Below are 26629 nucleotides of genomic sequence, written 5' to 3'. Positions count from 1 at the left end.
TCAAAGAATACATATTTATGAAAAATACACCTTTGTAAGTGTATATTTAAATCCAAAGCAGAAAATTCTCTTCAATGCCATTGGTATCTATGCTTTATGCATATGTATAGGAAGACTTCTTCCAAATAGCTGTTACGTATACTTTTTTGTAGCATAGGAGGTGCTGTTAGTATGTTGATTTGGGCTTTGACGATGATTATGTTGAGATGAGTATTAGAAATTAGTGAGTAAAGGATAATACTTTAAGTCAGAGTTCTGATGACCACAAAAGGACACTTTATAGGTAAGAACAGGGCAATTTTATACACAAGATAGAGAATGCAGTATTTATAATTTTCCTAGCTATGCCTTTTTTGTTTTACTGCCGTAATTTTTCTATTAAGCAAGGTTTTAAGGGGATTGTACTGTGAACAAAATTTAGAAGAGGTTATAAAAATACCGATTTTCTACTCATACAAAAGTGGGGGCAAATATTGAAAAAATGTCAAAGTTACAAAGCAAAAGAATAGACAGTTTGGTTAAACAAATTTACTTCAAGCTCAGGAGGTATTAATTTAATGCAGGTTGACTCCCTTACTCTCAGAACAGATTTGGTAATTATAAGTGGTAAAGTATATATTAATTGAGTTGGGAGCTAATTCTTTTATAATGAAATGCAGTAGCAGTTGTAACTGGGAAAAGCTACTGCCTCTCCATTACAATGACTTTGATAATCACAGATCAGTAGGTGTGAAAGATGCTGGAGCTCATTAATGCCAGGTCCTTGAAAATTTATGTTTTTGGTCTAAATTCTCAGCTGGTATGGATGCCTGTAGCTTCAGGACTTCAGTAGAGGTGAGGTTTCACCTAAATTTGAGAAGAAACTTCTTCACAGTGAGGGTGACAGAGCACTGGAACAGGCTGCCCAGGAAGGCTGTGGAGTCTCCTGCTCTGGAGACATTCAAAACCCGCCTGGACACCTTCCTGTGTAACCTCATCTAAGTGTTCCTGCTCTGGCGGGGGGATCGGACTGGATGATCTTTTGAGGTCCCTTCCAATCCCTAACATTCTGTGATTCTGTGGTGGTTGCAATTACATTAACTCCAGCTGAACTCCCTGTGGCTTAAGGACAAAGACATATCTGTGTGGATATTTTTAATTTTTTAAAAATATATATTTCTTTATATATTTTATATATTTCTGAGACACGTGATTTTAAAGCTGCATTGACAACATCACAATTTCAGATCCCTTAATCCCTCTGTTACTAACTAGCAGAGAGAGGTATGACACACATCTGAGGTACATATCACTGTATTTCTCCCATGCCAGCTTTCCCAGTGTTCTACCGGTCGTATTCCTGTCTTTCCTCCGTTACAGCTCCGTTACAGGATTCAGTCTGGATTTCAAAGGTGGTGGGAAACTTGGTAGAAATTCAGAGTTCCCCTAATGCTGTGGTAAGGATCAGCAAAACAAGGCAATATATATTTGAAGAATAGATAGATTGATATCTTTTCAAAGGCATAAGTTTTAGTCATTTAACCTACGTGTTCTGGGTTGACAACCACTAGTGAAATTTGCAGATGAGAGGAAATGCTGCTGTACTGAACTGGCAGGGAAACGGAGGGGCTGGAGACATTTTCAAGTTTCTTCACTAAGAACTTCTTTTATGCTGAAAGGCTGCTTTCATTAGATACTTTCTCCAAAATAAATGCTTTAAAAACCTAGCACAGAGTTCATAGACAAAGTATACGCTTTATTGGCTTTGAGGTATAACTTGCATTGTCCAAGAGCAGTCTGTGAAAGGCAATATTTAGGAAAATGAAAAGTAGTCCTGTGATGCTAGCATTTTGATTATGTTTTTATGGTTTTCTTAGAAAGCCAGTGCCTAAGGTCCATATCTTTCTATTGTGGTTCCCTTTGAGTCGGAGTATATTTTATTATATCTTATGTATTTAAGCTACTGTGCCCTTATCAAATAAAAAATGATGTATACAAATATTTTTAGTTAATAAAGTGGATCATTTGAAGTAATCATTATATTAATACTTTACCGTGGTTCACTAAGAACTTTTTTTCTTTTTTTTTTGTTTTCTTTTTTCTGTTGGCTTTCTGGTTTTGAAAAACATACACCTACTTAACACAAATGAAAAATTAATCTGTGCAAATACATGCAAATGCTTGGGCAAATATATCCTTCTTGGGGCAGGGAGGTGCCGCTTGAACTTCTCCCTTGCAGCAGGTTTAATACCTCACAGAATGCTATGGCGACGTGGTGTTCTATCACTTTCTACTTAAGGCTTTTGGTAGAAGAGAACAGGCTGTTTTCTTTTAAAAACAAGATCCTAGTGTCCTCAGCAAATGCTTTCAACATTTTAGACCTGGCTACGTCTGCAGCAGCAAGCAGTGCAGCACCATAGGCATGGACCCGCAGAACAAGAACAGATCATGCTGAGACCTGAAAGTCTATGCAAGGTCATTTGCACCCGTGAGACTGGAGCTTGTTAGTTTTGACTTAAGTTTCATCTGAAGGAAATTCAATCCTCAAGTGTTGAGACCGATACTAATACAAAGCAAGGTCCACTATGTGGGGCAATCGTGAGATTTGCTTTACACACACACTCCAGCACCAAACTAAAAACTAAATGTAGTTTACTTGTAAACTTCTACCTCCACCTCTGTAGTGTCTGGTTCATGCACAAAACTGCCTGGTGCTGCATGGAGCTCACTGCTTTTATGGCTGAAGCAAGGTTAAGTCCAGACTCAAACTGTCATTAATAGGGTCTCAACCCCACGGCATGTGTTATTCAAAGAAAATCAGTCTTCAAATGTAACACTGTTTGGTTCTGGCGGTAGAGTTTTTCAAGTTTAAAGAAAAAATGATTCAATGTAGTTTGAGTTGGATGTAAAATAGATCATGAAGAAACTCTAATAGATTGATCATTGGTATTTGCTAGATTATGTCCACATTTAGTTTGTTTTTTTGTTTTTGTTTTTTCTAGTGGGGAGCAGTGGGTTTGTTTTAATACAGTTCATGGCTCTGACAGAAGCAGAGGTTCAGCTAAATTCTTGTAAAAAGTACTCTATTGTGTTTAGAAGAAAAAGTGCAATGTTTCTACTATTTACTATGAGGCATATGTACAATGAAGATAAAATTATAAAAAGAATTTTTGTATAATAGGATTAAGACATGAAAAGGGCTGCTATACGAATTTCCTTTCAGAAAATCTTGTGCCTAGAGCTTTGTAGAAGTTCTAAACAGGAGCATAATGAAAGTGTTACAGGTGCTAATTTAAAAGTATTGCCAAATGACGAACATAATGCTCTTGTAGTGTAATACAAGGCGAAAAACCTTGATCCCCTCTTCCTCCAGTATATGCTTCAAGCTCTCAATCATGCATTGATGGCTGCTAGAAAATGTGCATCAAAATAACCGTGGATGTCTGAGACATACTCAGGCTGCAGTTTGGCAGAGTACTTGAAGATGTGTATGGCTTTTATACCCTTGAGTGATGTCCTACTAAAATATGTTTTAAAATATTCTTCTTGATTCAGAGCCATTGCAAGAAAGCTTGTCTCAGCAATTTCAGTATCAAAACAAAGTTACATTTAATTTTTGCTGTTGGTCAGAAAATGTCAACTTAGTTGAGTTTTTTTCTGCTTTTGGTATCTGCTTTTGCTTACCAATAAAACCACCAAGTTCTGTTTTGTTTGTAATTTTCTGTTTAAGGCAAAGTGAAAGTGTTCAAGTTGGGCACCTGTGAGAAAATCTAGGGAAATAAAAATTTGTCAGTGCTCCTTTTCACTGAATATTTCAGCGTTATTCCTGTCTAGAATATCTAGTTATTTTATTTGTATGTATTATTTATCCAGCATAAATGTGCAAAGAATAAGCACTATCATGCTTCTATAGATGTTTGAACTTCATGAGTCCAAACATAAGAAAAAGCAAAGTAGATTACCTGCTGTATTTTTTTGCACAATTTAGCCATCTAAATAATAAATATACAGTAAGTATTATAAATAATGGTAGTGATACAGAAGGGCTTCAAATTCAGAAAGGTCTCCCTCCAAAAAAACTAAATCAGTGTATCTAATATGAATAAATATCCCAGAATAATAGTCATCAAACAAATACATTTAAGTTTCATAAGATGAAAATGAAAGTTCTGGTTAGCTCACTGAAATAAAAATATAAAGATGCTGAGTATATAATAATGATAATAATTCAGTGCATAATGGTATCTGGCAGGTGACTGTAAAAACTGTAAAATGGAGTTAAAGCTCTGTAAGTATAATGCCATTTCTAAGAAGTTTTTTTTTTTCCCTATAATTTACAAGGAAAAAAAAAATAAACCCTTTTCTAGAAAGAACCTGTAGGTTTCTTATATGAAATGTGTATACTGCATAAAAAGTAGTTCAATTACCCATTTTGGTAATGATCATTCAAATTCTTTGAAACCTAAGAATAGATGAGATTTTGCATGTTTGTTGTTTTCAATAAAGAAAGAAAGTTGATTGTGTTCTGTGTACTCTTAAAGATGTGCATAACTGTTTTCAACCCTAAAAGATGATGATATATTATCTGGATATGGGTCACAATGCTATGTATTAATTACAGAGTTGTTAGTTAAAAAAAGCCCAAACCTAACCAAACCCAACCCAAATCAACCAATCAAATAAAACCCCACGAAAGCCCCAAACCAAAAACCAAACCAAACCACCACAAAAACAACAAAAAAAATATTAAAAAAAACCCCAACACAAACAACAAAAAAACCCCACAGATAAAGCTAAATGCTGACCTGGAAAGAGTTTTGAGGAAGTTAGGAACAGTTATGCAAAGTAACTGATGTGCAGCCATAGTCTGTTTCTTAATAAAGATTAATCCTGGAGCCATTCATTAAGATTATCACCCTTGAGCATGTACAAAATCCCGTGCAATCCAGGGCACTAGACTACATTATTAGAGACAACATTTTCTGACCTGACATGGCCTAGAATAGAGGAAGGGGGCAGTGGAAAAAGATATATTTGTTCATTAAAACCAGCATCCTTTCTGCAAGCTGAAACACACACAGAAATCACAGTTTCCAAGTCTATATATTTTCTTATCTAAGTCACAATAACACTACATTTTTTTTTCCTAAGAATGAAGAATGTGAGAAGAAGAGCAGTGAGAGGAGAGGAAAAAGCCTGTGCTTGAAAAGCTAAAATTGTTTCAACAGTTGCATGGGATTCCATAAGTGTCTAAGCTTAGAATTTACAAAACATTATTTTTTCTGTCATTCAAGGATAAGCAGTCTTTCATCTGCTTTTATTAGTTTTCAGTAAAAGCCAGAACAAAAAAATCATTATAAATTTGACCATTATTTGCCAGGTTTATGGTGCATTTTATTAAAATCATCAGTAGTCAAGCCTCTTATAAAAATAGGTTTGAATGTCATAGAGTCTATAGCACTGTAGTTGTATATTTGCTGTATTTTCATCTTACTGCACAACAGTTATAACTGTGGAAACAGGAAAATTACTCACTTTTTTTTTTTTTTAATACATCCTATATATACAAGGCTAGAGATGTATATAAAGCTATATGTTCATCTTCTGGCATTAGCTTGCACAGAAAAGTCAGTATAAATAAAATATCACCAACTGGCAAAATTTTGGCATGTTTCCTACTATTCACCTTAACAAGAACTGTGAGGTGAAACATGAGGACACAATTTGTTGTAACTGTTTTGTTTTTGTTGGAGAACAGGGTCTTCCATCATTAAAATCCCTCCAAGGACTACATTTGCCACTGTCTGACCTTACTGATCATCTGGATAGCTGAAAAATGAATAAAACTAAACATGAAAAAGACTTTCTTGAATCACGAATCTGAGAACAGATTATATAGTTAGACTGCTCATTCCATAGACTATCTAGAACATTTCCATAGCAAGAGCTGTGGTTTTGTTTCTCCAGTTTAAAAATACGATTTGTACACACAGAAAAGCATGCATATTCTAATTACATCCTGGTGATTTTTTTTTTTCTGATTGAATATTAATGGCATATATTGCTATTTGAACACAGATGAATGTTTCAAACAAAATATTGCGGGCTTGTTTTCTTTTAGTCAGAGATACTGGTGCGAAATTGTACGGAATTAGCGAAGGTTTAAACAGGAATAGCAACTACCCCACTATCCTCAGATGAAACATGGTGCTGGCTTGCTCAAGTTCAAACTTCTCTCTCTGCCTTCAGCCTCAGACAGGTGGGTGTTGCCATCGGCAGAGAAACTTCGACTGGATTGCTGGATTCTTGGATTACAAGGAATCCACACAATCATTGCTGAAAACCCACAAAAGCCTCCTTGTTTCCAGCACCCCTGAAGTTTGTTCATGTGTCTGCTCCCTCTTCTGCTCTGGAGTTTCCACATCCTGAGTACTGAGGGTTTCATCTCCTAATAAGAATTTACAAAATTACAATATAAAATATTTACACAAGAGTAGGAACTAAAGACCTGTATGCAGCTGCATAACCTTACATTGCTTCAGTGCTTTACAGAATGCTAATCATACTATTCTTTCCCCGTTTTATTCTTAATCTTTTTAACTGAATTTTTGATTACAGTTATGTATCAAAATAATGACGAAGCTCAGTTCTGATGTAGCAGATGTTATGATGTTGACTTCAAAAGAGTTTTGTCCATTTGTATCAGCAGAGGGTATAGTCTAACACTCTTTAATAGCCACTGCATGGGTCAGTACCCTTTACAGGAAGATGTGATTGCACTAAATTAACTACAGAAGAATTTGAATTTTGCTACTAGAGTTTTCTTCAAGGCATAAATCAACCAGATGTTATCCTTCTAAGTTCTCCATTACGTATTAAACAGCTGTACCTTTTTTTGGTATTCATTAATCTAGTCCTTCTTTCATGTCTGTAATAAGCAAAACACCTGATTCTTCTTGTTCAAAGTGCTTACCTCAAAAGTCCTGCTTTTAAAATAATGTCATTTAAATAGCAGGAAGTTGTAGTGGTAGCAGTAAGAAAAAAAAAGAATGTACATAAATATATGTATCAGTTCAGACGAGAGAGATTAAACTATAATGAGAAATCATTGTGAATTTGGGATGTTGTGCATTCTAAACATTCCAGCTGAAAATTATTTTAACAGAAAGAGACATATTCTATTATTGAGTCTTGGTTTCCAGAAAGATGACAGTGTTAACTCTCAGTCATTTTGCAGTCCATACAGCGAGGAGTTAATACAATACAGCAGAAACACTGTGATCTTTCAGGAATTGACAAGAACAATACCAACCTGTTGGGGCAAATATTCTTAATACAGGCAAAATACCAGTGCTTCTCCAATTATGCCTCTAGGGAGCACAATACAGGCAGCAACATGTCCCATTAGTATATTTTGCTAAATGCTGCACACACATAGCATGCATGGAATTAGTTTTTGCTGGACACCTGCAGCTTTCCTCATGCTGTTTTCTATTCGGTCTGCTCAGCAGATCCACCTGATCCACCTTTCCTCTGGCTGCTTCTTGCCTTCAGTCTTTGTGCAGTCTGTGTTCTGTTTTTCAGTGTGGTACTAGTGAGCTTGGGGTGTTTTCACTGTAAACTGGGAGAGTGTACCACAGATACTACCTAGAAGTAACTGTGCACTTCTTAGCCTGGAGTATTCTGTACCATTTTCACTTGTTAATTCAGCAGATAGCATCACCTGTTTCTGTGCTTTAAGAATGTTTTAGGACTTTCTGAGATGTGCAATACTCCATGTTGAGTTGGACAAACAGTTCCTCCCCCCCCCAAAAAAAAGTGTGCAGAGGCTCAAATTTACAAATTGGTTGTGATATAAATGATTGCTCGCCCTTTTTGTTTGTTTGTTTGTTTGTTTGTTCCCCGGTATTTTTGGCCACTTGTTCAGGGAGAAACTGAGCTGAGTTAATTTATTTCCTTTTTTACACATCACACTTCCTAAAAAGAGGAGGCTGAACTCTCTGATAAAGATTAGTCAGGGAGTAAAACATACAGAAATAATGAGCTACGTAGTCTGATGCACGAGATTGTCTCTTTAGCCTGCATACATAATTCCAGTCCCTGTTCTAGTGTTATTTAAAATGTCATAGAAGAACAACATGGGTATTGTGAGACTAATCTATTTAGTGTTTACAGAGCAGACCAAAGTATGCAGTAAAAAATACACATTAAAATAACTGAAGTTTTTTTGATCTCCTCTGATGTTCAATTTTAAACACTTCTGTCATTAGCACCATCAGTTAATTCTTCAATAAATTCTTTAAAAGGTGAGGATGGCAAACTAAGGCTTAATATAAGAAATACAGTGAACTTCCAATTTTGTGGCATAATCACCTGTCTTTAGCTCCATCCGTTGTGGTGGGCAGACACCCACCCAGCCACCTCACCAGGACAGCAGAACAACATAAGATTGAGAAGCTCATGGAACAAGATGAAGACAGAGAGGTTATATACCAATTGCGGATGCAAACAAAACAGACTCAACTTGTGGAAAACTAAATTATTGCCAATTGAAATAGATTTAGGTAGTGAGAAACAAAGGCAATCATTACAACACTGCCTTTCCTCCTCCCTCTCCCAAGCTCAACTCGAATTCCTCATTTCCAACTCCTCTACCCCCTGCTCCCGAGCACCACAGAGGGATGCGGGGGGGTGGCCGTCCACACCAGCTCCCCTTCGCCGGTCTCGCACCCTCACGCTGTTCCCGCCCCAGCGCGGGCTTCTCTGCTCAGGCCGCAGCTCCCTCAGGACAACCCCACCCGTTGGGGCGGGGGGTCCCCAGGGGAAGCTCTGCGTGGGGCGGCTGGAGCCCGTCCTGCGCCTCCTGCCGCTCTCCCCTCGGGGCTCGCAGGGCTGGTTCTCACACTTTTCCCCTCAGCCCTCCCCGCCGGGCAGCGTTTTGCCCTTTCTCAGCGGCGCTTTCCCCGAGGCGCCCGCCCGTGTCTGAGGGGCTCGGCTGTGCCCTGCGCTGGGGCCGCTGGAGCCGCCTGTGCCTGGATTGGGGTGGCCCGGCCCAGCCTCCCCTCACTGAAACCCCACAGAGTAAGCAGAACCCGCTGCCGGCATCAGGTAAAGTTTTCTGTGTATGTTTATATCTAATTCTGTTTAAATTGGCTAGAAGGCTTTGTCTATTCCGTGAATGATCTCAAAAAGAAAAGTATCAAAGCACCAACAGCAGCGGCCTTGGAAACCATTAGTGTGAAAGCTTTAACAGACATTCGCCGTATAAATCCACCAGACGCCACTGCAAGTTCAGTCCAGAAGCAAGAGAAAACAGTGGCCTCATGGATGCTGGTGGGAGGTGGACATGTTGGGAAGAACCCCCTGGCGGTGTGATATCATTTCTTTAGTCACAGTTTGTTAAGGTGCTTATCTTTTGATAGAACACAAATGGTGGTGCGAGGTGGGCTGACACTTTCTTGCCTAATGCCCTGTTGTTTCTTGGTTTCTGCAACATCTGCCTTTCCAGGGAGTGCTTTAGACATTCCTTCCCCTGGACTCACTGATGAACAGCCCATGCCAGCATTTTCTTCCCTCCTCTTTTAATAGCCTACTTTTGTTTTGAAATCTCTTTTGTTTTGTTTTGAAATTTCCAGTCATTGTTACTCAGTTTAAGGCAGTACTGAATACCTCAATAAGAACTGACATTGATTTTTTAATAATAGTTCATCTCAAGCTCAAAAATTGGGATTTTAAGTACGTCCTGGTAAACATCAGTTGCAGAAATACACACTGTTACAATTTTGGTTTGGAACACTGTAAGAAGGCGTATCTTCTTTTCCTTTCTGAATTTATTATCAGTAGTAATTAATGTTATTTCTACTATAATTATGTATTCTTCTGTTTCCTCTTTGTTTGTCAAGTGTAATGAAAATGAAAAAGGAGCTCACAAACAGAAATAATACTTTTCTCATGTTTAGTGTAACAGGCCTTTCTTCTTACACTAGACTGAAAAAGATTCGGTAGAAACATTTCTTACAGATACCTTTTTTTTTAAGATGCTTTTGCCACTTTTATTCACACTAATCAATATTCCAAGAATATTCCAAGCTGTAACACTCCATAGTATTTCAGGATTTGTATCTTAAACACGTGGAAGCTGGGGGGAAAAATATTAATTAAAGTATAGATACATCTGTTTGCCATTAATGTTATTCCTTGTTCATAGAAGATAACATTCTTTTGAATATTTGGACAGTTTATCTTCCATTATACTTCTGCTGATACTGTGCATCCCACTTAATTTTAGAAACAATGCATTGCGTTGTGATTTTTTTTTGTCAAATGACATTTTGCTAAGATGACTTAGCACCTTTATCTAGGTTGACAAAATGGCACTTTTAAGAGGTACCATAATTTGGAATTTACTTTTAATGGAGTGTTTGCTACTTAACTTGCTGACCCCACATAACCTGCCTGCCTGCATGATAATGACCCAGACAAACTAGTACTCTTTCTGTCTTCTTCAATGGCAGCTTAACATGCCACTCAAACTGCTTCCTGTCAGCTGCTGGAAACAGTGTGTCATGAGAAATATATAAACTGTGTTTTTAAAAGTTCAGAATGAATGAACAGGTCCGTCTGCTTCATTGCTGCCAATATTGGGAGGATGGTGCTCCCGTAAGATTGTGGTTCTTGGTAGACATTTGCTGATTTTGCAGTGCCTCTGTGATAATGTCTTCATCTTCCGTGACTAGCCCCACATCCCAGTGACAGGAATGGCTGTGAACTCACCTTTCACATGAGCCTTTCCCCCTCCTACTTTTTCCAGCCCTTTTCTTGGAAATATCTAGCTTTTGATGAAGGCAGCAATCACAAGCATAATATGGCCTTTGGGCTTGTTACTCACTATAGTTAAATGGATTATTAACTTTTCCTTTTGAACTTGATCATAGAAACAATTAAGAGATATTCTTTATTAGTAAATGTAGGCTATGCCCTTTTGATGGGAAAGGTGAGTGATAACATCTGTAGTTTATGCAGTTATACCTGACAGCGCGGACACTTATGTAGCTCCAAGGCGGGTATTTATGATATAGTCTTATTTGTTTGGTGGTAGTTACTTTAATAACAATGCTTTGTTATCACATTAAAAGTATTTCATTTCTGCATCATTAAACTTTACATAACGAGTCTAACAGACACACAAAACACTTAAAGGTAATTAATATTGAACTAAGTAAAATGTTCCAATGTTTTTTGTTTTTTATAGGCTCTGGTCTCAATGATGGGCAGTGGCATGAAGTCCGATTCCTAGCTAAGGAAAATTTTGCTATCCTCACCATTGATGGCGATGAAGCTTCAGCTGTTCGAACAAACAGCCCTCTACAAGTTAAGACCGGAGAGAAATATTTCTTTGGAGGTAAAAAATATCAAAATAAATATCAGCTTAAGCTGCTGTTGTCTTTTACTCTACATAATAGGTGAAATGAAGTTTGGAATGTAACTCGAATGTAATTCGTTCATGTAGATCTTAATATAGCTAAAATGGCTAGGTTCGTGTTTTTTCTCTGACTCATCTATGTTAATATTTATGAAAATCAAAAAAAAGCCATCAAAACTCTTGGATATTTTGAATTTATGTTTACATTTCTATGTTAAAAAGCCCGTGTAGCGTGCCAAAAATATTTTTGATACAGTACTATCTTAAAGGGGAAGGTCATTAAGGTTTTTTTCACTAAAGCATAAGTATTATTTTTCATACTGCTAGCCAGTGTTTTTTTTAAAACAGGCAATTCAGCAGTGACCTGCAGTCTTTGTTCAAGCAGAATTCTCAGTGAGCTCAGGTGCTAAGATCAAGTAAGAGTTGTAAGTTGTACTTTTCAAGTGTTCCACACATGTGAGGTTGCATGTGAAAGATAACACAGATTTTTAAAGTAGAATTTATCAGTTTTGGAAACAGATTTTTTCAAACTTAGAAGGTGCATATCTAATAAAAATAAAAAATAAATGTGACACTGTAAATAGTCATAACATTACCCAAATGAAAAAAAAAAAAGATTGGTGGCCTATGAAGGACCTCAAGTAGAAAGGGAAAAAAATCCTTCAAGGTTATTCTCGTTTCCTTATCTCCTATCAGTGGAATCATTAAAAATACATATGGAAATTAGTATTTAAATAATGTTACAAAACTAATATGTAGTTAATTAAAAATAGATTATAATCCTGTGGAGACTGATGACACACACTTCCAGGAAACATTGTGGTGATGATGATAACACAATCTAAGACAAATATTACCAAATTAACGTTGATCTGTCACAAGAGGTAAACCTTCTGTTACTGCAACATGCATCTTCTCCAATATCCTCAGTTTACCTAGTATCCTGATAGCTTTTTAGCATATTGCTTCAAATAAAGAGTTCTAGCATAGCCAGTTGCCACATGATAAAGCTTGAAAGTTATTTTGTCAAAACATGCTACCTTCAATTTGTCAGAACAGTCTGAGACATTTTCATTAAATGAAGTTGTTCAGCATACATAGGAGAAAATGGAAGAAATGACATACATAATACATCCAGTGTTAAATTCTGTTAATTTTCATAGGTAAAATCTCCAGACCATTATTTCATTTCTGAAGAGAGGGTGATTGATTTCTTCTGAAATGTCTTTTACCTCTGAGTCTCTGTTTGTGAGGGATAGATTGTCTGGTCTCTCCAGGTAGTTTTTATACCCTTTTTCAGTCAAAATACAGGTTGAATTTTTGTCATTTCAGTTGAATTCTGAAATCTGCTTGACTTCTAATTGTTGACCTGTACTTTATAATTCCAGCATCCTTCCTTAAAAAAAGTGTGCATGAAGATATTGTTCTAGTGGGATATGAAAGTCTATTGTGAATTTCCTGAAGTGTTGTACCCACAGCTGTTCACCCAAATACACGGTCCCTTTTGTTGTTGCTTTTCCTTATGTTTTCTAACCTGAAAGGTCTTCTAAAGGTCTGTCAAAAGAGTAATGGTGTGCTAACCTTCATGACAGATTTTCTTTCAAAATAAGAAGTTTGCATTTGCAATACTGCACTTTTTTATTTTAACTCTTTCAAGCTGTGAATCTGAGGAAGCTTCATTTCTGACTTGGATCTGAGGAATCCTTTTTAGTATGCTCCCACATTAATATTGCTATATATATGTTAGTTATTTTGCTATATATATCTGTGAATTAGAGATTAATTGCAACTTAGAGACAGTCTTTCGGATGCATATTAGAAACACAATCTTGATATTAATGATTTGCATCTTATAGGCAAATGTGGTTTTGTTCTATTCCCTCTGTATGTATGTGCTCCTCCTTATTTTTCTTAATAAGCGCTTCAAGTTCTGGCTGTTAGTAAAGAATATTTGCAAGAAGATGATGTAGAGGCAAGAGTCGTGAAGAACTTCAAACATTTGCACCACTTGGTAACTGTCATCAGAAAAGATGTTTTCATTAGTTTCAATAGGAGTAAATTCAGATAAGAAAGTGTCAAATATGTTTTTATGCAATAATGCATAATTGGTTAGGAATGCGACAACTGCCTCTTGAATCCACAGGATATTTGTGGGTTTTTTGCAAACAGCTAGATGGCTAGCAAAAAGAATTGATGATGATAAATTTTCAATGTGAAAAGGAATCCATTAAATTCCTTTGCTAGAGATCTGAATACAATCAGGTATTTTTACTATTAAATGTTTCTATTATTAAAATTCAAACATATATCACAGGTGCAGAAGTTAAATGATGAGTTTTAAAGACAGCAGTGCTATGATATTAATACTATCCTACTGCTATATTTCCCACTCTTCCAAAATACTGAGAAAGCTTAGTCCATTGAGCTTTCAGAGAGTTTGTACAGCATTTCTAGAAGTCTCTGAGCACATACACTCTTCCTAATTCATCGTTGAAAGACATACCACATGTGTGCAAATGTTTCCTTCTCCAAACTTACCTTTTACCTGATGTCAAAATAAGGGTGCCACTTTATATTCTGGTCTCCCGATGTCAATATAGCCAATATAAACTATAGGCAATGATGTTGTCTTTGCTGAAGAAAAGATTTAAAGGTTGCATTTCAGCACTGCAGTACAATATTTTTTTTCAAAAATATATTGGGGAATTTATAGAGAAAAGTAATTCCAATAAAATGGGTACTGCCTCAAAGTAGTAAGGCAGACACTAGATAGACCTTTTATATGAAAATAACTGCAGCTTTTACTGTAAGAAAAGTACCACATATTTTAATGTGAATTCTTGAGAAAGTGTCTTTTTCAGAAAAATATAGTTTTCATATATTTTTGTCATAACATTACACTAGTAATATCCCATGATATTAGTTTTATAATAAAATAGACAATTATCAAAATTGGGAATAGAATAAAGGTTGAGTGGGGAAGGAGAACTTCACTATGCCAAATGTAATGATAAAATATTCTAGACAAACAAAAAACATTAAGCTGACTTTCACATGGGTAGGTTTGCAGTCATGTCTGGAAAAATCCTTAGTTTTACTTAATTTTACTCAGTATATTTTGAGTAGAACTTGATAATGACTCAGCCTACTGTAACTACATAAATAATAGGAGGAATGCAGAGATACAGGACAGTCTTGCATTTACTCTTAGCATTAGAAATTTTGGTACAGGCAGGAACAGGCCTGTGAGCCAGAGTGCTCTTTCCCTCTGTGCATGCAATTGGGTACAGTGAGGGCCTCTTGAACGCTGTGTAGACGCTAAAGGTGTTGACAAAAGAATAGCTGGTTTGGACACCAAGTGGTGTACTGGGGCAGGTTAGTCACCCTCTCTGTCTACTAGCAGCCTCCTGCTACATTTTGAGAAAGTTGGTCTTTTAAAGGAACCAGACCTGATTGACACTGTTTCCCTCAAAACTAGTTCCTAAATGTGTTCTGGTTATCCCTTACTTTATTCATTAATTTGAATAGAAATGCTTGTCATTGACCACCAAACCCAGATTTTTACATCGACAGCAATATTGGAATAAAGGAGATATGGAAATCAAAAGAACTAGCTTTTCTAGTTTTGAAAATCATGACTAAATCATGAGAGTAAAACGTAAGAGGATTCTTTATTTCCCTGTCAGAGAATAAATCAGGTTCAGTACTATTATAGTTTTTTGTTTGTTTGTTTGTTTTTTCTTCCTTCATGCCTCTCCCAGGCTGTCTCCTAGCACTACTAAGATTCTCCCAAGGGACAAACAGCAATGATGTTTTATTCAAGCCTCAGAGTTAGGGGTAGCTGTGTAGATTGTGTGCTGGTGGATGTGAGAGGGTGGGTGCTAATTGCTGATTACACCTCTGTATAACTGTTCTCTTCCCACAGGTTTTATTTCCCTTCTCTTTCTTGTCTTGAACTTGTTGTTTTGGAAATAAGTGAACTTCCTTTCTGTAGTAAGCTCTAGAGAATGATGTTTCTTTGTTGTTTCCAGTTATCTGCATGAAACAAAAAAGCAGAACAGAGAAAGTGAATCACAGGGTGAAAATGAGTCCATTAACCTCATTTACAGTGTTGGAGATAAGGGGCTTTTGTGAGGTGTCTTAAGCTTGCACCAAACCACCTAATAGCTGCCTAGTGCCCAGAGGAAATACTCGATTAGAGAACTAATTTTGACTTGTTTCTGTTTTACAGCTTTTCTTTTTAATTGTGTCTGCTTTCCCTCTCCTTTCCACTTGCTTAAAGACAGGAGTGTTTTTAGTATGAGTGATAAATCTTCATTGAGAACAAAGGTATGCAGTGAGCATCTGTCAGTCCATTGTGTGCTGCTTTTTCTGACAAGCAAAGATGAATGGACTATGCAGTAACTTTCCTGTGGGACACCAGACTATTGCATATAGAAAGCCCTTCCTTTCTGTACGACTGTACAAAATATATGGAGTCTTGTCCCTGGAGTAGAATTCATTTGTTTCTGAAAGTTATGTTGGTCTAAAATGCCATAGAATTAGAGGTGGTGGAAGGAAGAGGGAGGAGGGAAATCAAGTAAAAGAGACAAAATACCTTCCTCTGTTTTACATGTGCTGGGTTCTTGTGTGTGTGAATCTTCCTTTCTTAAAACCTGCCATTTATAACCAAAGCCTTTGGTGGTGTGTCTGCATTTTTAATTAATTTATCCATTGTTATCATTGTGCAAATTGGTCATTAACAGCTGATATAGTCGTGGTCAGACTTCCTAGATAGTGCCACAGGGATTTTAAAAACACTCAGGCTATCATAATTGTAACTATTGTCAGAAAGGGGGCATGGGATTTTTTTGTAGCTCAAATTCAAATCTGTTCAGCAAAACTGAAGTTATCTGTTACCTAATAAATGAAATTAAAGACCCAGCTGACATCACTCTCTCAAGCCTGCAGCTTCTCACATCTCAGTAAGATGTTGGGTTGTATTCGTATTTCTGCATGTTGATCAGATTTTTAATGTCAGGGCTTTGGTTTTGGTGGCCACTTGTTTCTTTTGCATGTATAACCACAATTTAGCGTGGTCAAATTTGTATTTCTTGTGGAAAGAGTGCTTTTAGGGTGGTTTGAAATCTTTCTTCTCATGATCATGGCTCTGCTGTAAGCTCAAATACAAATCCTTGAGGAGAACACAAAGCAACTCAAAATAACTCAGACTGTAATGGAATTTTGTGTATCCTCAGCTCTTATCTTCAGGAATCCTCCTAGGTCAGTTCTACAAAATTCTGTTAAACAGAAGAAATTGAAATAAAATAATTGGAATGGGTTGTGATTTTTAACAACCCTCATGCTTTGGATTGTTAAATCCAGAATGTTTATAAGTCAATAGATGAATATATAAACCTGCGTAAAGCAAGGAAGGGGTTTTGTTTTGAGAAAAGAAAAAAGAAAAAAAAAGGCAAGCAATTATGGGCACCTATGCCAATGCTCTTCAGCACATGATTCAAATTCACTGTTATCTCATCTGTTCTCTCCCATGATGAGCAATGAAACAGCTGAATTCACATTCCCTTTATACAGCTGACAACACTGAAAGTAGTTGATCAACATTGCCCATTAATGCTTTGAGTTTTATGCTTTTTTCATCATGTTTAAAGTTTTGTTTATTTCATTCAGATTATTTGAATGTGAGACAAATGAGACCAGGCAATATAATGGTGACATTCTGTGGTTAATTTTCAGTAATGTCAGTAGTATTGTTAGTGATGGTATAGTGTGGCAAGCTACCAGCACCTTGTATGCAACAGTACAAGCAGAAATGCTGCAGATTGGTTGATCTCCTGAAGGAAGACAGTTGCAGGCAGAAGCTGATGCTCTGTGCAAGCAAATAAAAGATCAAATGTATGTGATGTTGGAATGGATATATGGGAGCATGAGTCTTTCTGGCATAACTTCAGCTTTTGAGCAAAAGCCTGTTAGAGGTGAGAAATGTCTGCCCACTGAAAAATGAATGAATGAAGTTTTTAGATGTGCTCTCCTTGTTATACAACATAAATCTCTTGCTAAGCTAAAGATGGTAGCCACAGAACGTATATCTAGAAGTTTCTCAAACAAAGTGATGTAACTGAATCTCTTCTGCTTTATTTTCTTGAAGCACTAAAGCAAATTTCTGTGTGCAGCAGATAAAAGAATGACAAATTTTTCAGTACGTTTTAATTTCTCTTACTGGCATTTGAAACCAAGAAAAACAAAGAATGAGGAAGAACACTCTAGGAGAGTAAATCTGCCTGGACATGGGAAGGCGTAAACTGACCTAATGGAACTCTGTTCTCTCTAATTCTGTTTGTATATAATTTATTTCCTTTTTCACTGAACGCAGTAGTCATATGGTTGCCCGAGTCTCAGAAGCAAGTTGTATAAAATCTTTGAATATTACAGAAAACTCAGTTAAAAATAGAGGAAGTTCCCTGCATGGTATAGCTCTTCACTCTGAAGGGAAAGGAAAAGGGCTTGTAAAAATTAGTAGCACTTTTCCTCCTCCAAAAGTTTTTCTTTCAGAAAATATTTGGTGAAGACCCAGAAGAGAGCTGTTGGAGACACACTCAAAAGTGACAGTTATACCTGTATCCTAGATGTTCCTCTTGCTGATGCTTTAATAGGTCAAACTGTGAGGTCTTTGGTACCAGTAGCTGAAAAAACTGCCTACAGGAGGGGAAAGATAGGTATTTGAACATGCAGTGAATGTTGAGAGGAATGTTAATGAGTACGAATCACTAAACAGTACTAATGAGGGCTGTATGGTTTTAGAACACTGAAAATAATGTAATCTATTGATGATGTTAGGAATCACAAATATGTCTGTATGAGTGTGTTGAATAGTGTTGGGAAAAATAAGCACGTAAGCCAAATTGTGGAGAATGCTAATTAATGCTGGAATAGCACTTCTACCAACTTACCCTGTTTTTCAAGGGTATCCTAGCTTTTGTATGAATGTGCTTATTGTCCACTGCCACAATTCAACACATCTACAGAATAATTTAAAAAAAAATTAAATTCTCTGTACCATCAGTAGTTTTGGGGAGTGACTTACGGGTGCTTATCAGTGCATTTTCCATAGGTGTTGAAGTATCTGTGATTTTTCTCTTTAAAATAATAGAACCCACCTCAGCCTCCCCTTTTCCTCCCACCCCTCTGAAAGTGAGACAAATTATCAAAAGCATTTCAATGTTTTAAGTATTTAAATGAGCACCTATTAATATTAACAACACTAAGCAAGAAGATGTCTACCTACTATTGATTCTGCTGGTAGTCAGACAACTGACTCACATGTTTCAGAATATCTACATATCTGTATAATTGTAAACATGCAAAACTTTGGAAATCTGATTTAATGAGTCCTAGATGCATAACAGGAGAGAAAAAAATAAGTATGTGTTCCAAAACTCACCAAAATATGATGTTTGTGGAAGTGGGAGATAAAATAAAAATATTGTTATTTGGATTAAGATGCCTGCCTGACTCATACGGTCTGAGCTGAGAATGGTTCTCAGGGCTAATTGTAAATACTGGCTCATGTATGAAACCTGAATAGAGCTTCAATTAAATTTATAATTACTGTCTGCTGCTTCTAATATATAAGCAGGTAGCCCTTTGTGTCTAGGGCAGGCTGTCAATTAAATCGTTGCATGCCTACAGTCCCAGGTTGTTATTATCAGCTTTCACTGAAGACAGCCAATCCCATCACATAAAAGTGACAGTCTACAGCTCTAACAGGAACACTTATTAGTGACACTTTTGTAAATCATGAATTAGATTTTAAGGGCTTATATCTTTCTGAAGAAAGAGCTTTATTGAATCTCACAGTCAGTGGCTTAGAGCTGGTTTATCTACATAAATTGGCAAAACTGAACTGTGAAGCTGAAACATAATGTTTAAAGCCCTTTTTTTCCCTTATCAGCAAGGCACTAACTTACCTGTGAAATACTTTGCAGTGGGAAGTAACAAACTGGAGATGCACAAATCTCCAGTGTAGACTGCTGATGGCAACTGGCTTATTGCCCAGTTTAAGGGCATTCAGTTACCTTGTCAGTGTCAAAGTACGTCCACATTAAGTTTAATTTTGGGTGGATAAGGTTTTGGTAATGCAGTGCTGAATGTTTGATATTGATGATCTTTTCAGGAGGGAACTGATAGTTAACTAGCAAACTGCTAGATGATTTTGGATTGTTGTGTCCTGTCAAAGATGCCGTCATTCAGCTCATTCACTGGATGGCCAAGTATTTTTTGTTTGTTTGTGTGGGGTTTTTTGGTGTTGTGTTGGGTTTTTTTGTTTGTTTGTTTGTTTCCCTAAGAGCAATTTAACTGAGACTGGACAATTAGTATAAATACTAACCTTAGAGCTGTTAAAAATCTTGTGTTTATGAATGAAGAGAAGAAATAGAACACTTTTGAGGGATAATGGTCACTGTCAAGGTTGTATTGTAAACTGGAGACAAGGGAAACTAGATCTGTTGCCAGGGCAATAAAAGAAACTTTTAGCTTATTTGAGTTCATCACCCGTGATACCAAGTATATGCATAACTTAAATGGTCCTGAGAAGGGGTTTTATAGTCTTTCTGCTTCTCCACTGAGACCTGCATGCTTATAATTCAGTCTTGTCCAACAAGTCCAAGTGACATTAGACACTGTTACTAATAATAGACAATGACTGAAAATCCTTCAGTAAACCAGCTTTTATTTATTAATAAGAACAAGCCAAATAGTGTTGTAGAATAACATTGTGTATGCTATTTGTGTGTCTGTGTAGGAAGAATCTTGCTTTAATATATAACAACAAAAGTATTCTCTAGATGGCACTAAGGATATTTCCTTGTGAATCTTTTTCTGAAGTGAGGCCTCAAAAAGAAGCAAGCTTTAATGACACTTGAAAATGCTTCATCTGCTTGTTGCGCTTGTTTCATTTTCATCATTATTACTGACCAGACTTCCCCAAACACTTTCTGTATGTACTTACTCGTCATTAATGTGAATTTTTTTTGAAAACTGATTTTTATATTTGATTCTGTATGTTGGAAACTTTCTGTGGAGCTTTAGAATAAATTACTTTTTTAATTAACTAGGCCTGTTTTAATTTCACTGGCATCATAAGCAAACCGAATGGAATTTTGAAAAACAACATTCAGATCCCGTGTTCCTATGATTGGGCAACCTGTTCCTATGAATGAAAACGTCTGACACTCTTGCTTTTTTTTGAAACTCTCTCATTTATACTTACTGTCTTTGCAATTTGTGTTCTCCATAGACTTGATAAGAGATCTTCCTTGTTTCATTTTGCTTTATTGCCTTTTCAGTATTGTCTTTTATTAAGAATTTAGCTAAAGGAGAAGAGAAAACATGAATGGGAGGGAAAGTTTACCACCTTTTGTTAGTTGAACATGTTAAAGATCGTGATGTGAATAAACAGTGCTCACGCTGTTAGTGACTCTCAGATTCTGTAGATACGTGAAGAAGCTTGAGATAGCACAAAGAGATGAAATGCTGCAAATTTTGATACATGTTGAAGAAAGGTCACTGAGGAATTATGGAACTGTAATTATAAATTAATCTTAAATATTTTTTGAGAATGGTAGTGCTCTTTTTATCAGTTACATATTCCTATTTCATTTTTAAACAGATTTTATTATATTTATGATCTCAGCAAAAGCCAAACAGGACAGGTCTTTATGAATACAGTGAGTGGTCTTTTCAAGAATCCTACAAATACTAGCAACAAGATTGTAATAATATCTTTTGCTAGTGCCCACAAATATAAAAATATCCCTGCATCATATGCATATGTCATTTGGAAAGTGGAATTCTCATTTGGGTCAATGGCCATATTTTGCTGCATAAAAATAGTGATTCATGTTTCTGGTTTTGAAATGTATCATAAAACACTGGGATGGGTCTACAAAATGACACAACCACACGTGCGTAAGTGCACACACATTAAAAACTTGTTTAGCAGAACTAGTTTAATGTTATAAAGAAACCTAAACTATTGCTTCTAGTACTTCAACTTTTTGATTCTCAAACAAAGATGCAAATGCCACAGCTGGTGCAATGTAACTGTAGAAACAATCCCTGAATATCATACAGGCATGTAGAATTTGAAGCTTTTTGTTGCTGTCTCTGTTGTGTGCTTTGACCTGTAATAGGTAAGTACTTAGAGTAGAATTAGATTATGCCCTATGCAAGGTCTGTTTAGTTTTTCATTGAAGCCTTTCAGAGTTATGTTCAGACACCGCAGCTGACACTAGTCCCCAAAAAGTTTGACTTGGTTTTCTTACATACTTTGTATAATTAATATTCTGACATCTCAAATGACCTTGTAATTTAAAATTGATAAAGACAGGTTTTCAAAAATCATATTTGATTAGGAGAGCAGAAGAGTATTGCAACCAAGGATCTCCATGGCAATTTTGCAGTAAATTTTTCATTAATTGCATAAAAGACATTTCCCATTATTTGAATATTTTTGGAAGTATTGCTATTAGAAATGTACTTGCAGTTGCTGTGGGTTCCACTGTATTCTTTACACAGATGTATTTAAGAAAGACTTTCTCTAATAAATGTATTCTTAGTACATCATTACAGCTAGGCAGCTGTCCTAGTCTTTACATTTGTTTCCCAATCAAGAACCAATGTGTAACGGCTGCCTTGGCTTTCAGTGCTAACCCAGATTTTACTGTGCTGAAAAAAAAATTTATATATATATATTTTCAACAAAGTGATATCAACATTCAGGGTGATCTTAAGGAAATGTGTTTCTATCCAACATATTTTTAAAGTTTGGAGTATGACATGCAGAACATTTTTCTTTAACCATCATTTTTCATGAAACAGCTCTGAAACTACTCTCATTGACACAGCTCACTCAATTTTCTGCTTTGCTACTATCAGAAAATGCAAAGGCAGGGAGAATCTGGTTATTAGCAGTTTTCAGAAAGAGCCTTAGAGTTTGATCATTTGGTCTGCAGTTTCATTAACTTTCATCATCTCAGAAGCTTGCAAACTGTATGTGAGATGTCCTTAGCAAAATAAATAGCAGTATTCTTCCTGTATCATAAGCGCAAAACTTTGAAAAATTTTCCTTGTAAGGAAAGTAGAAGAGGAATTTAAAAGAAATGTACAAAGTGCATAGATCATTTTAAAAAGAAGTGACAATCCGAGAAACTTATTGCAAGACTTCTTTAAAGGATATTTGTGGGTCAGTTTGGATTTTATAGGAGAATGACACAATGCAAATAAAATTTTCAGTTATTGTTATTGATACTAGTGTTATTAGAAATTAATAATCTTATGCATGAGGGATAAAGATTGCACATCCAGGAATATGCTTTGAAGATGCACTGAAATGAATACTCTTGAAAGAGTAATACAACTGAGTCTTCCTGCGTATTAGTATATTTTTGATAAGCAGTTCATTTTTGGAGATTATAGGAAAAGATTTGTGTTAATAAAATATCTAATAATGTATAAATGGTACTGTGTTCAAGAATGAAATAATTTTAGGTAAACATTAAATAGCATTATTTTGTTTTACTAAAAGACAAGAACAATGTTTTTTTTAAACTGAGGGAAGGCTAATTTTTTAATTCAAGAAGAATAAAATGTTATTTTATAATTTTCTGAGAGTTTATTCTGTCTCCTACATAGCAGTTGTATAAAAAGGGAGGAAAAGGAATATAGTTCAATATTTCAGATTCATTATTTCTCAAGCTATGAAGACAGGTATGCCACACGAAAAAAAAAAAAACACCTTCCATTTCTTCTAATGGTTTTTGTGTCACATGGAGTTATGTATTTACATATCTCAGACTCTTATTTGCAAATTGATAACTGGTATGAAAGACTTCAAATATGCTATATTGTGTGTATCAGATAATAATGGAACAGATTTAACCTTAGATGTGGTGAAGGCATACACCATTGTTTCACAGCTAGACATTGTGATGTACTGATGCTGCCAAATTTTATAGAATGATTGCCACAATATGAGATTATGAAGTAGTATTTAGGGGAAGAAAAGAAGCATGCCATATTTAAAATATCACTTTGAATTATAGAATCATGGAATCATATTGGTTGGAAGAGAACCTCAAGGTCATCAAGTCCAGCCGTTAAACTAACATTGAAACTAAACCATGTAATAAGAATCTCATCTATGTGTCTTTGAAACATTTCCAGTGATGGTGATTCAACCAAATCTGCAGGCAGCCTGTTCAACTGACAACCCTTTCCATGAAGAAGTTTTTCCTAATATCCAATCTAAACCTCCCCTGGCACAAGTTGAGGCCATTTCCTCTTGTCCTGTCACTTGCTACTTAGGAGAAGAGCCCAACATCCTCCATGCTACAACCTCCTTTCAGGGAGTTGTAGAGAGCGATAAGGTCTCCCCTTAGCCTCCTTTTCTCCATGCTAAATAACCCCAGCTCCCTCAGCCGCTCCTCATCAGATTTGTGCTCCAGGCCCCTCACCAGCCTCGTCACCCTCCTCTGAATCCTCTCTAGTGCTGAATACACTTCCCTAGACCTATTTGCCACACTATTTCTGATATAGGCCAGGGTGCTGTTGGCCTTCCTGGCCACCTGGGCACACTGTTGTCTCATGATCAGCCAACTGTTGACCAACACCTCCAGATCCTTTTCCATCAGGCAGCTTTCCAGCCACGCTTCCCCGATCCTGTAGCACTGCCTGGGCTATGGGTTTGAAGTTGTTGTGACCCAGGTCCAGGACCTGGCACTTGGTCTTTGATCCAGGCAGTCCAGATCCCTCTGTATGGCCTTACTACCCTCCAGCAGATCAACACTCCCACACAACTTGATGTTGTCTCAAAACTTACTGAGGCTTCCCTGAATCCTCTGATCCAGATCATTGATAAATACATTGAAAAGAACGGGCCCTAATACTGATCCTTGGGTGACACCACTTGTGACTGGCCACCAGCTGGATTTGACTCCATTCACCACAACTCTTTGAGCCCGGCCATCCAGCCAGTTATTTACTTAGCAGAGATTATGCCCATCCAGGACATGAGCTGCCAGCTTCTCCATGAGAATGCTGTAGGAAATGGTGTCAAAGGCTTTACTGAAGTCTAGGTACACAACATCCACAGTCTTTCCCTCATCCACTAAGTGGGTCACCTTGTCATTGAAGATCAGGTTGGTCAAACAGGACCTGCCTTTCATGAACCCATGCTGACCAGGCCTGATCGCTTGGTTGTCTTGAATGTGCAATTTGTCTTGAATCTGCTATTTCATACTGTATATTTTCATACATTTTTTATAAAAATAAGTTACCTTTTGTGGGGATTCTGATTCTCAAGCAGTCTTGCATCAATGTTTTGGAAGCTGAAGGAAAAATGACACAAAATAACTTGTGATATATGAAGGATGTTGAACTCTGCAGATGCTAGTACCATTGTTCTGTGCATTTGTGAAATACGGATGGATGAAGGAGAGTGTAGCCAAGTCATTTTTGGGTGTAGACAAGATAATCTAAAACTGTAAGGAGCCAGTTGTTCATAATTTCCAGTGAAATCACAACTAATGTGCAGTGTACATCAATAGACAAAGCAGACTTTGGTTTCTGACTTCACGGCCACACTGCTCTTACCACCTTTCTGCAGGATGTTGGGAAGCAACAGGCATTTAAAGGGCACTAAAACAATAACAGTGTCCCAGAACCAATACATCTTGGCGGGTTTGTCATTGAGGTAGTTCCTTTATAGAGTTCTCACTCAATGCCTTTTGACTTGAAACTAACAAAAAATGTTTTGCAGTGTTTAAGAGTACAAATATAATGAATCTTCCTTTTTTTTAAAAAAAAATTATTTAACTCATTATTATTCAGGCTATATTACTGACAGCTAGATATGGTGCCATGTACTTGCTTATTTGTCTGTGGAAGGACTCCTGTTTTCAAGCAATTCAGATGTCTTGTTCCCACTTTAATCTAAGTCTAGACAATGCATTCTGGATAATGTGGGCTTGTATAACTGCATCTTGTAATTTCTTCCCCTTCATTCTCTGGGTTAGTCTGATTCTAGAAACATTATTTTCTTAAATGACTAAAATGCATTTTTGAGAGTGTGCCTTTACCTTGTATTCTCTCTCTCTGCACATTATCATGCTGTTTTACTTAGGGTTGGTTATAAGACCCTGAATTCCTTAGGCAGCATTCTTCTTGTGGTTCTTCCTCTTACTTTTTTTCTCTCTGCCTCTTTTTGACTCTATCCTCCTCCCTTCTTTCCCAGAACACACTGCTCAGTATCTCTCAATCAACATGAAGAGATGAATGACTTCTATTGCAAGAAGGGAGCATAGAGGCTGAGCACAGTATACTCTAATTTGTCTTCTGTCTGAATGTAAAGCAGGCTCTATCACCCAGGCTGCCAGGCGAGCTTGAGGGATGGTAGCTGTGATCAGTTTATCATGTGTTCTCATCTCTAAGAAAACTAAATGAAAACATAAAGTTCCCAGGCATTGGTGGGGTACATACTGATAGCATATTACTGCTGGCACTAAAATTTAGATCCACACTGAACTGTCAGGATCTTTTTATTTTAAAAGGGACGGGATGTTTGTACTTACAATCATGAAGACAGCTATTTCAAGGAAGGTGTCATATGTCAATACAAAATAAGTTTAAAATGTAAAATATATTACTGAACATTTTTTTCTTTTTGGATGAAGGCCAAAAAGCTTCACTTTTGGGTAAGCATACCCCATGCACACACTGCATCACTGGATTTTTAAGTTACACTTTGGTGTATGAGTTTGAAGAACTGATGCTAATGATGGCCCAGAATTCCAGAATTAAAAGTTTGTATATTGTTCATGAAAATCAGAGAAGAATGTAAGAGAATCAGGGGGAAAAAAAAAAAAGAGGTAGATTAGGAAGTGCAACAAGCCCCCATTGTTTCCTTTAACATGTATTTTTGTTTCATTTTACACTATGTCCTTCTCTCTCTGCCTTTACATTGAAATACTTTTCAATCCAGGCTGATAATTTTACTCCTCCTGAGAAAAATGTGCCATAGTTCCACACAGGAAAGATCCCTGAAAGATTTAACTACAGCTTACCACTTTGGCACTAGCAGAGTTTTTGCTGACTTCACTATAGTGATAAATCTTGTGGAAAACTGTATTGGAAAACATAGGTGTTGCTTAGAAACTTAATGGAGTTGTTTCT

The 26629-nt window shown here is 36.7% G+C and overlaps 1 protein-coding gene across 1 annotated transcript in view; it reads left to right on the top strand.

Moving 5' to 3' along the window:
* Nucleotides 1-26629, top strand: part of CNTNAP2 (contactin associated protein 2) — a gene marked incomplete at its 5' end in the record, with an annotated part of 1159740 nt that overhangs the window by 608658 nt on the left and 524453 nt on the right. The window contains one exon of the mRNA XM_082045698.1: nt 11231-11380. Coding sequence (XP_081901824.1) covers nt 11231-11380 — 150 coding nt within the window. The remainder of the gene's footprint in view (nt 1-11230; nt 11381-26629) is intronic.

The sequence above is a fragment of the Streptopelia decaocto genome (assembly GCF_964273445.1).
Source record: "Streptopelia decaocto genome assembly, chromosome: 2".
NCBI lineage: Eukaryota > Metazoa > Chordata > Aves > Columbiformes > Columbidae > Streptopelia > Streptopelia decaocto.
The sequence above is the reverse complement of the archived record's forward strand: the minus strand, read 5'-3'. Positions and strand labels throughout refer to the sequence as shown.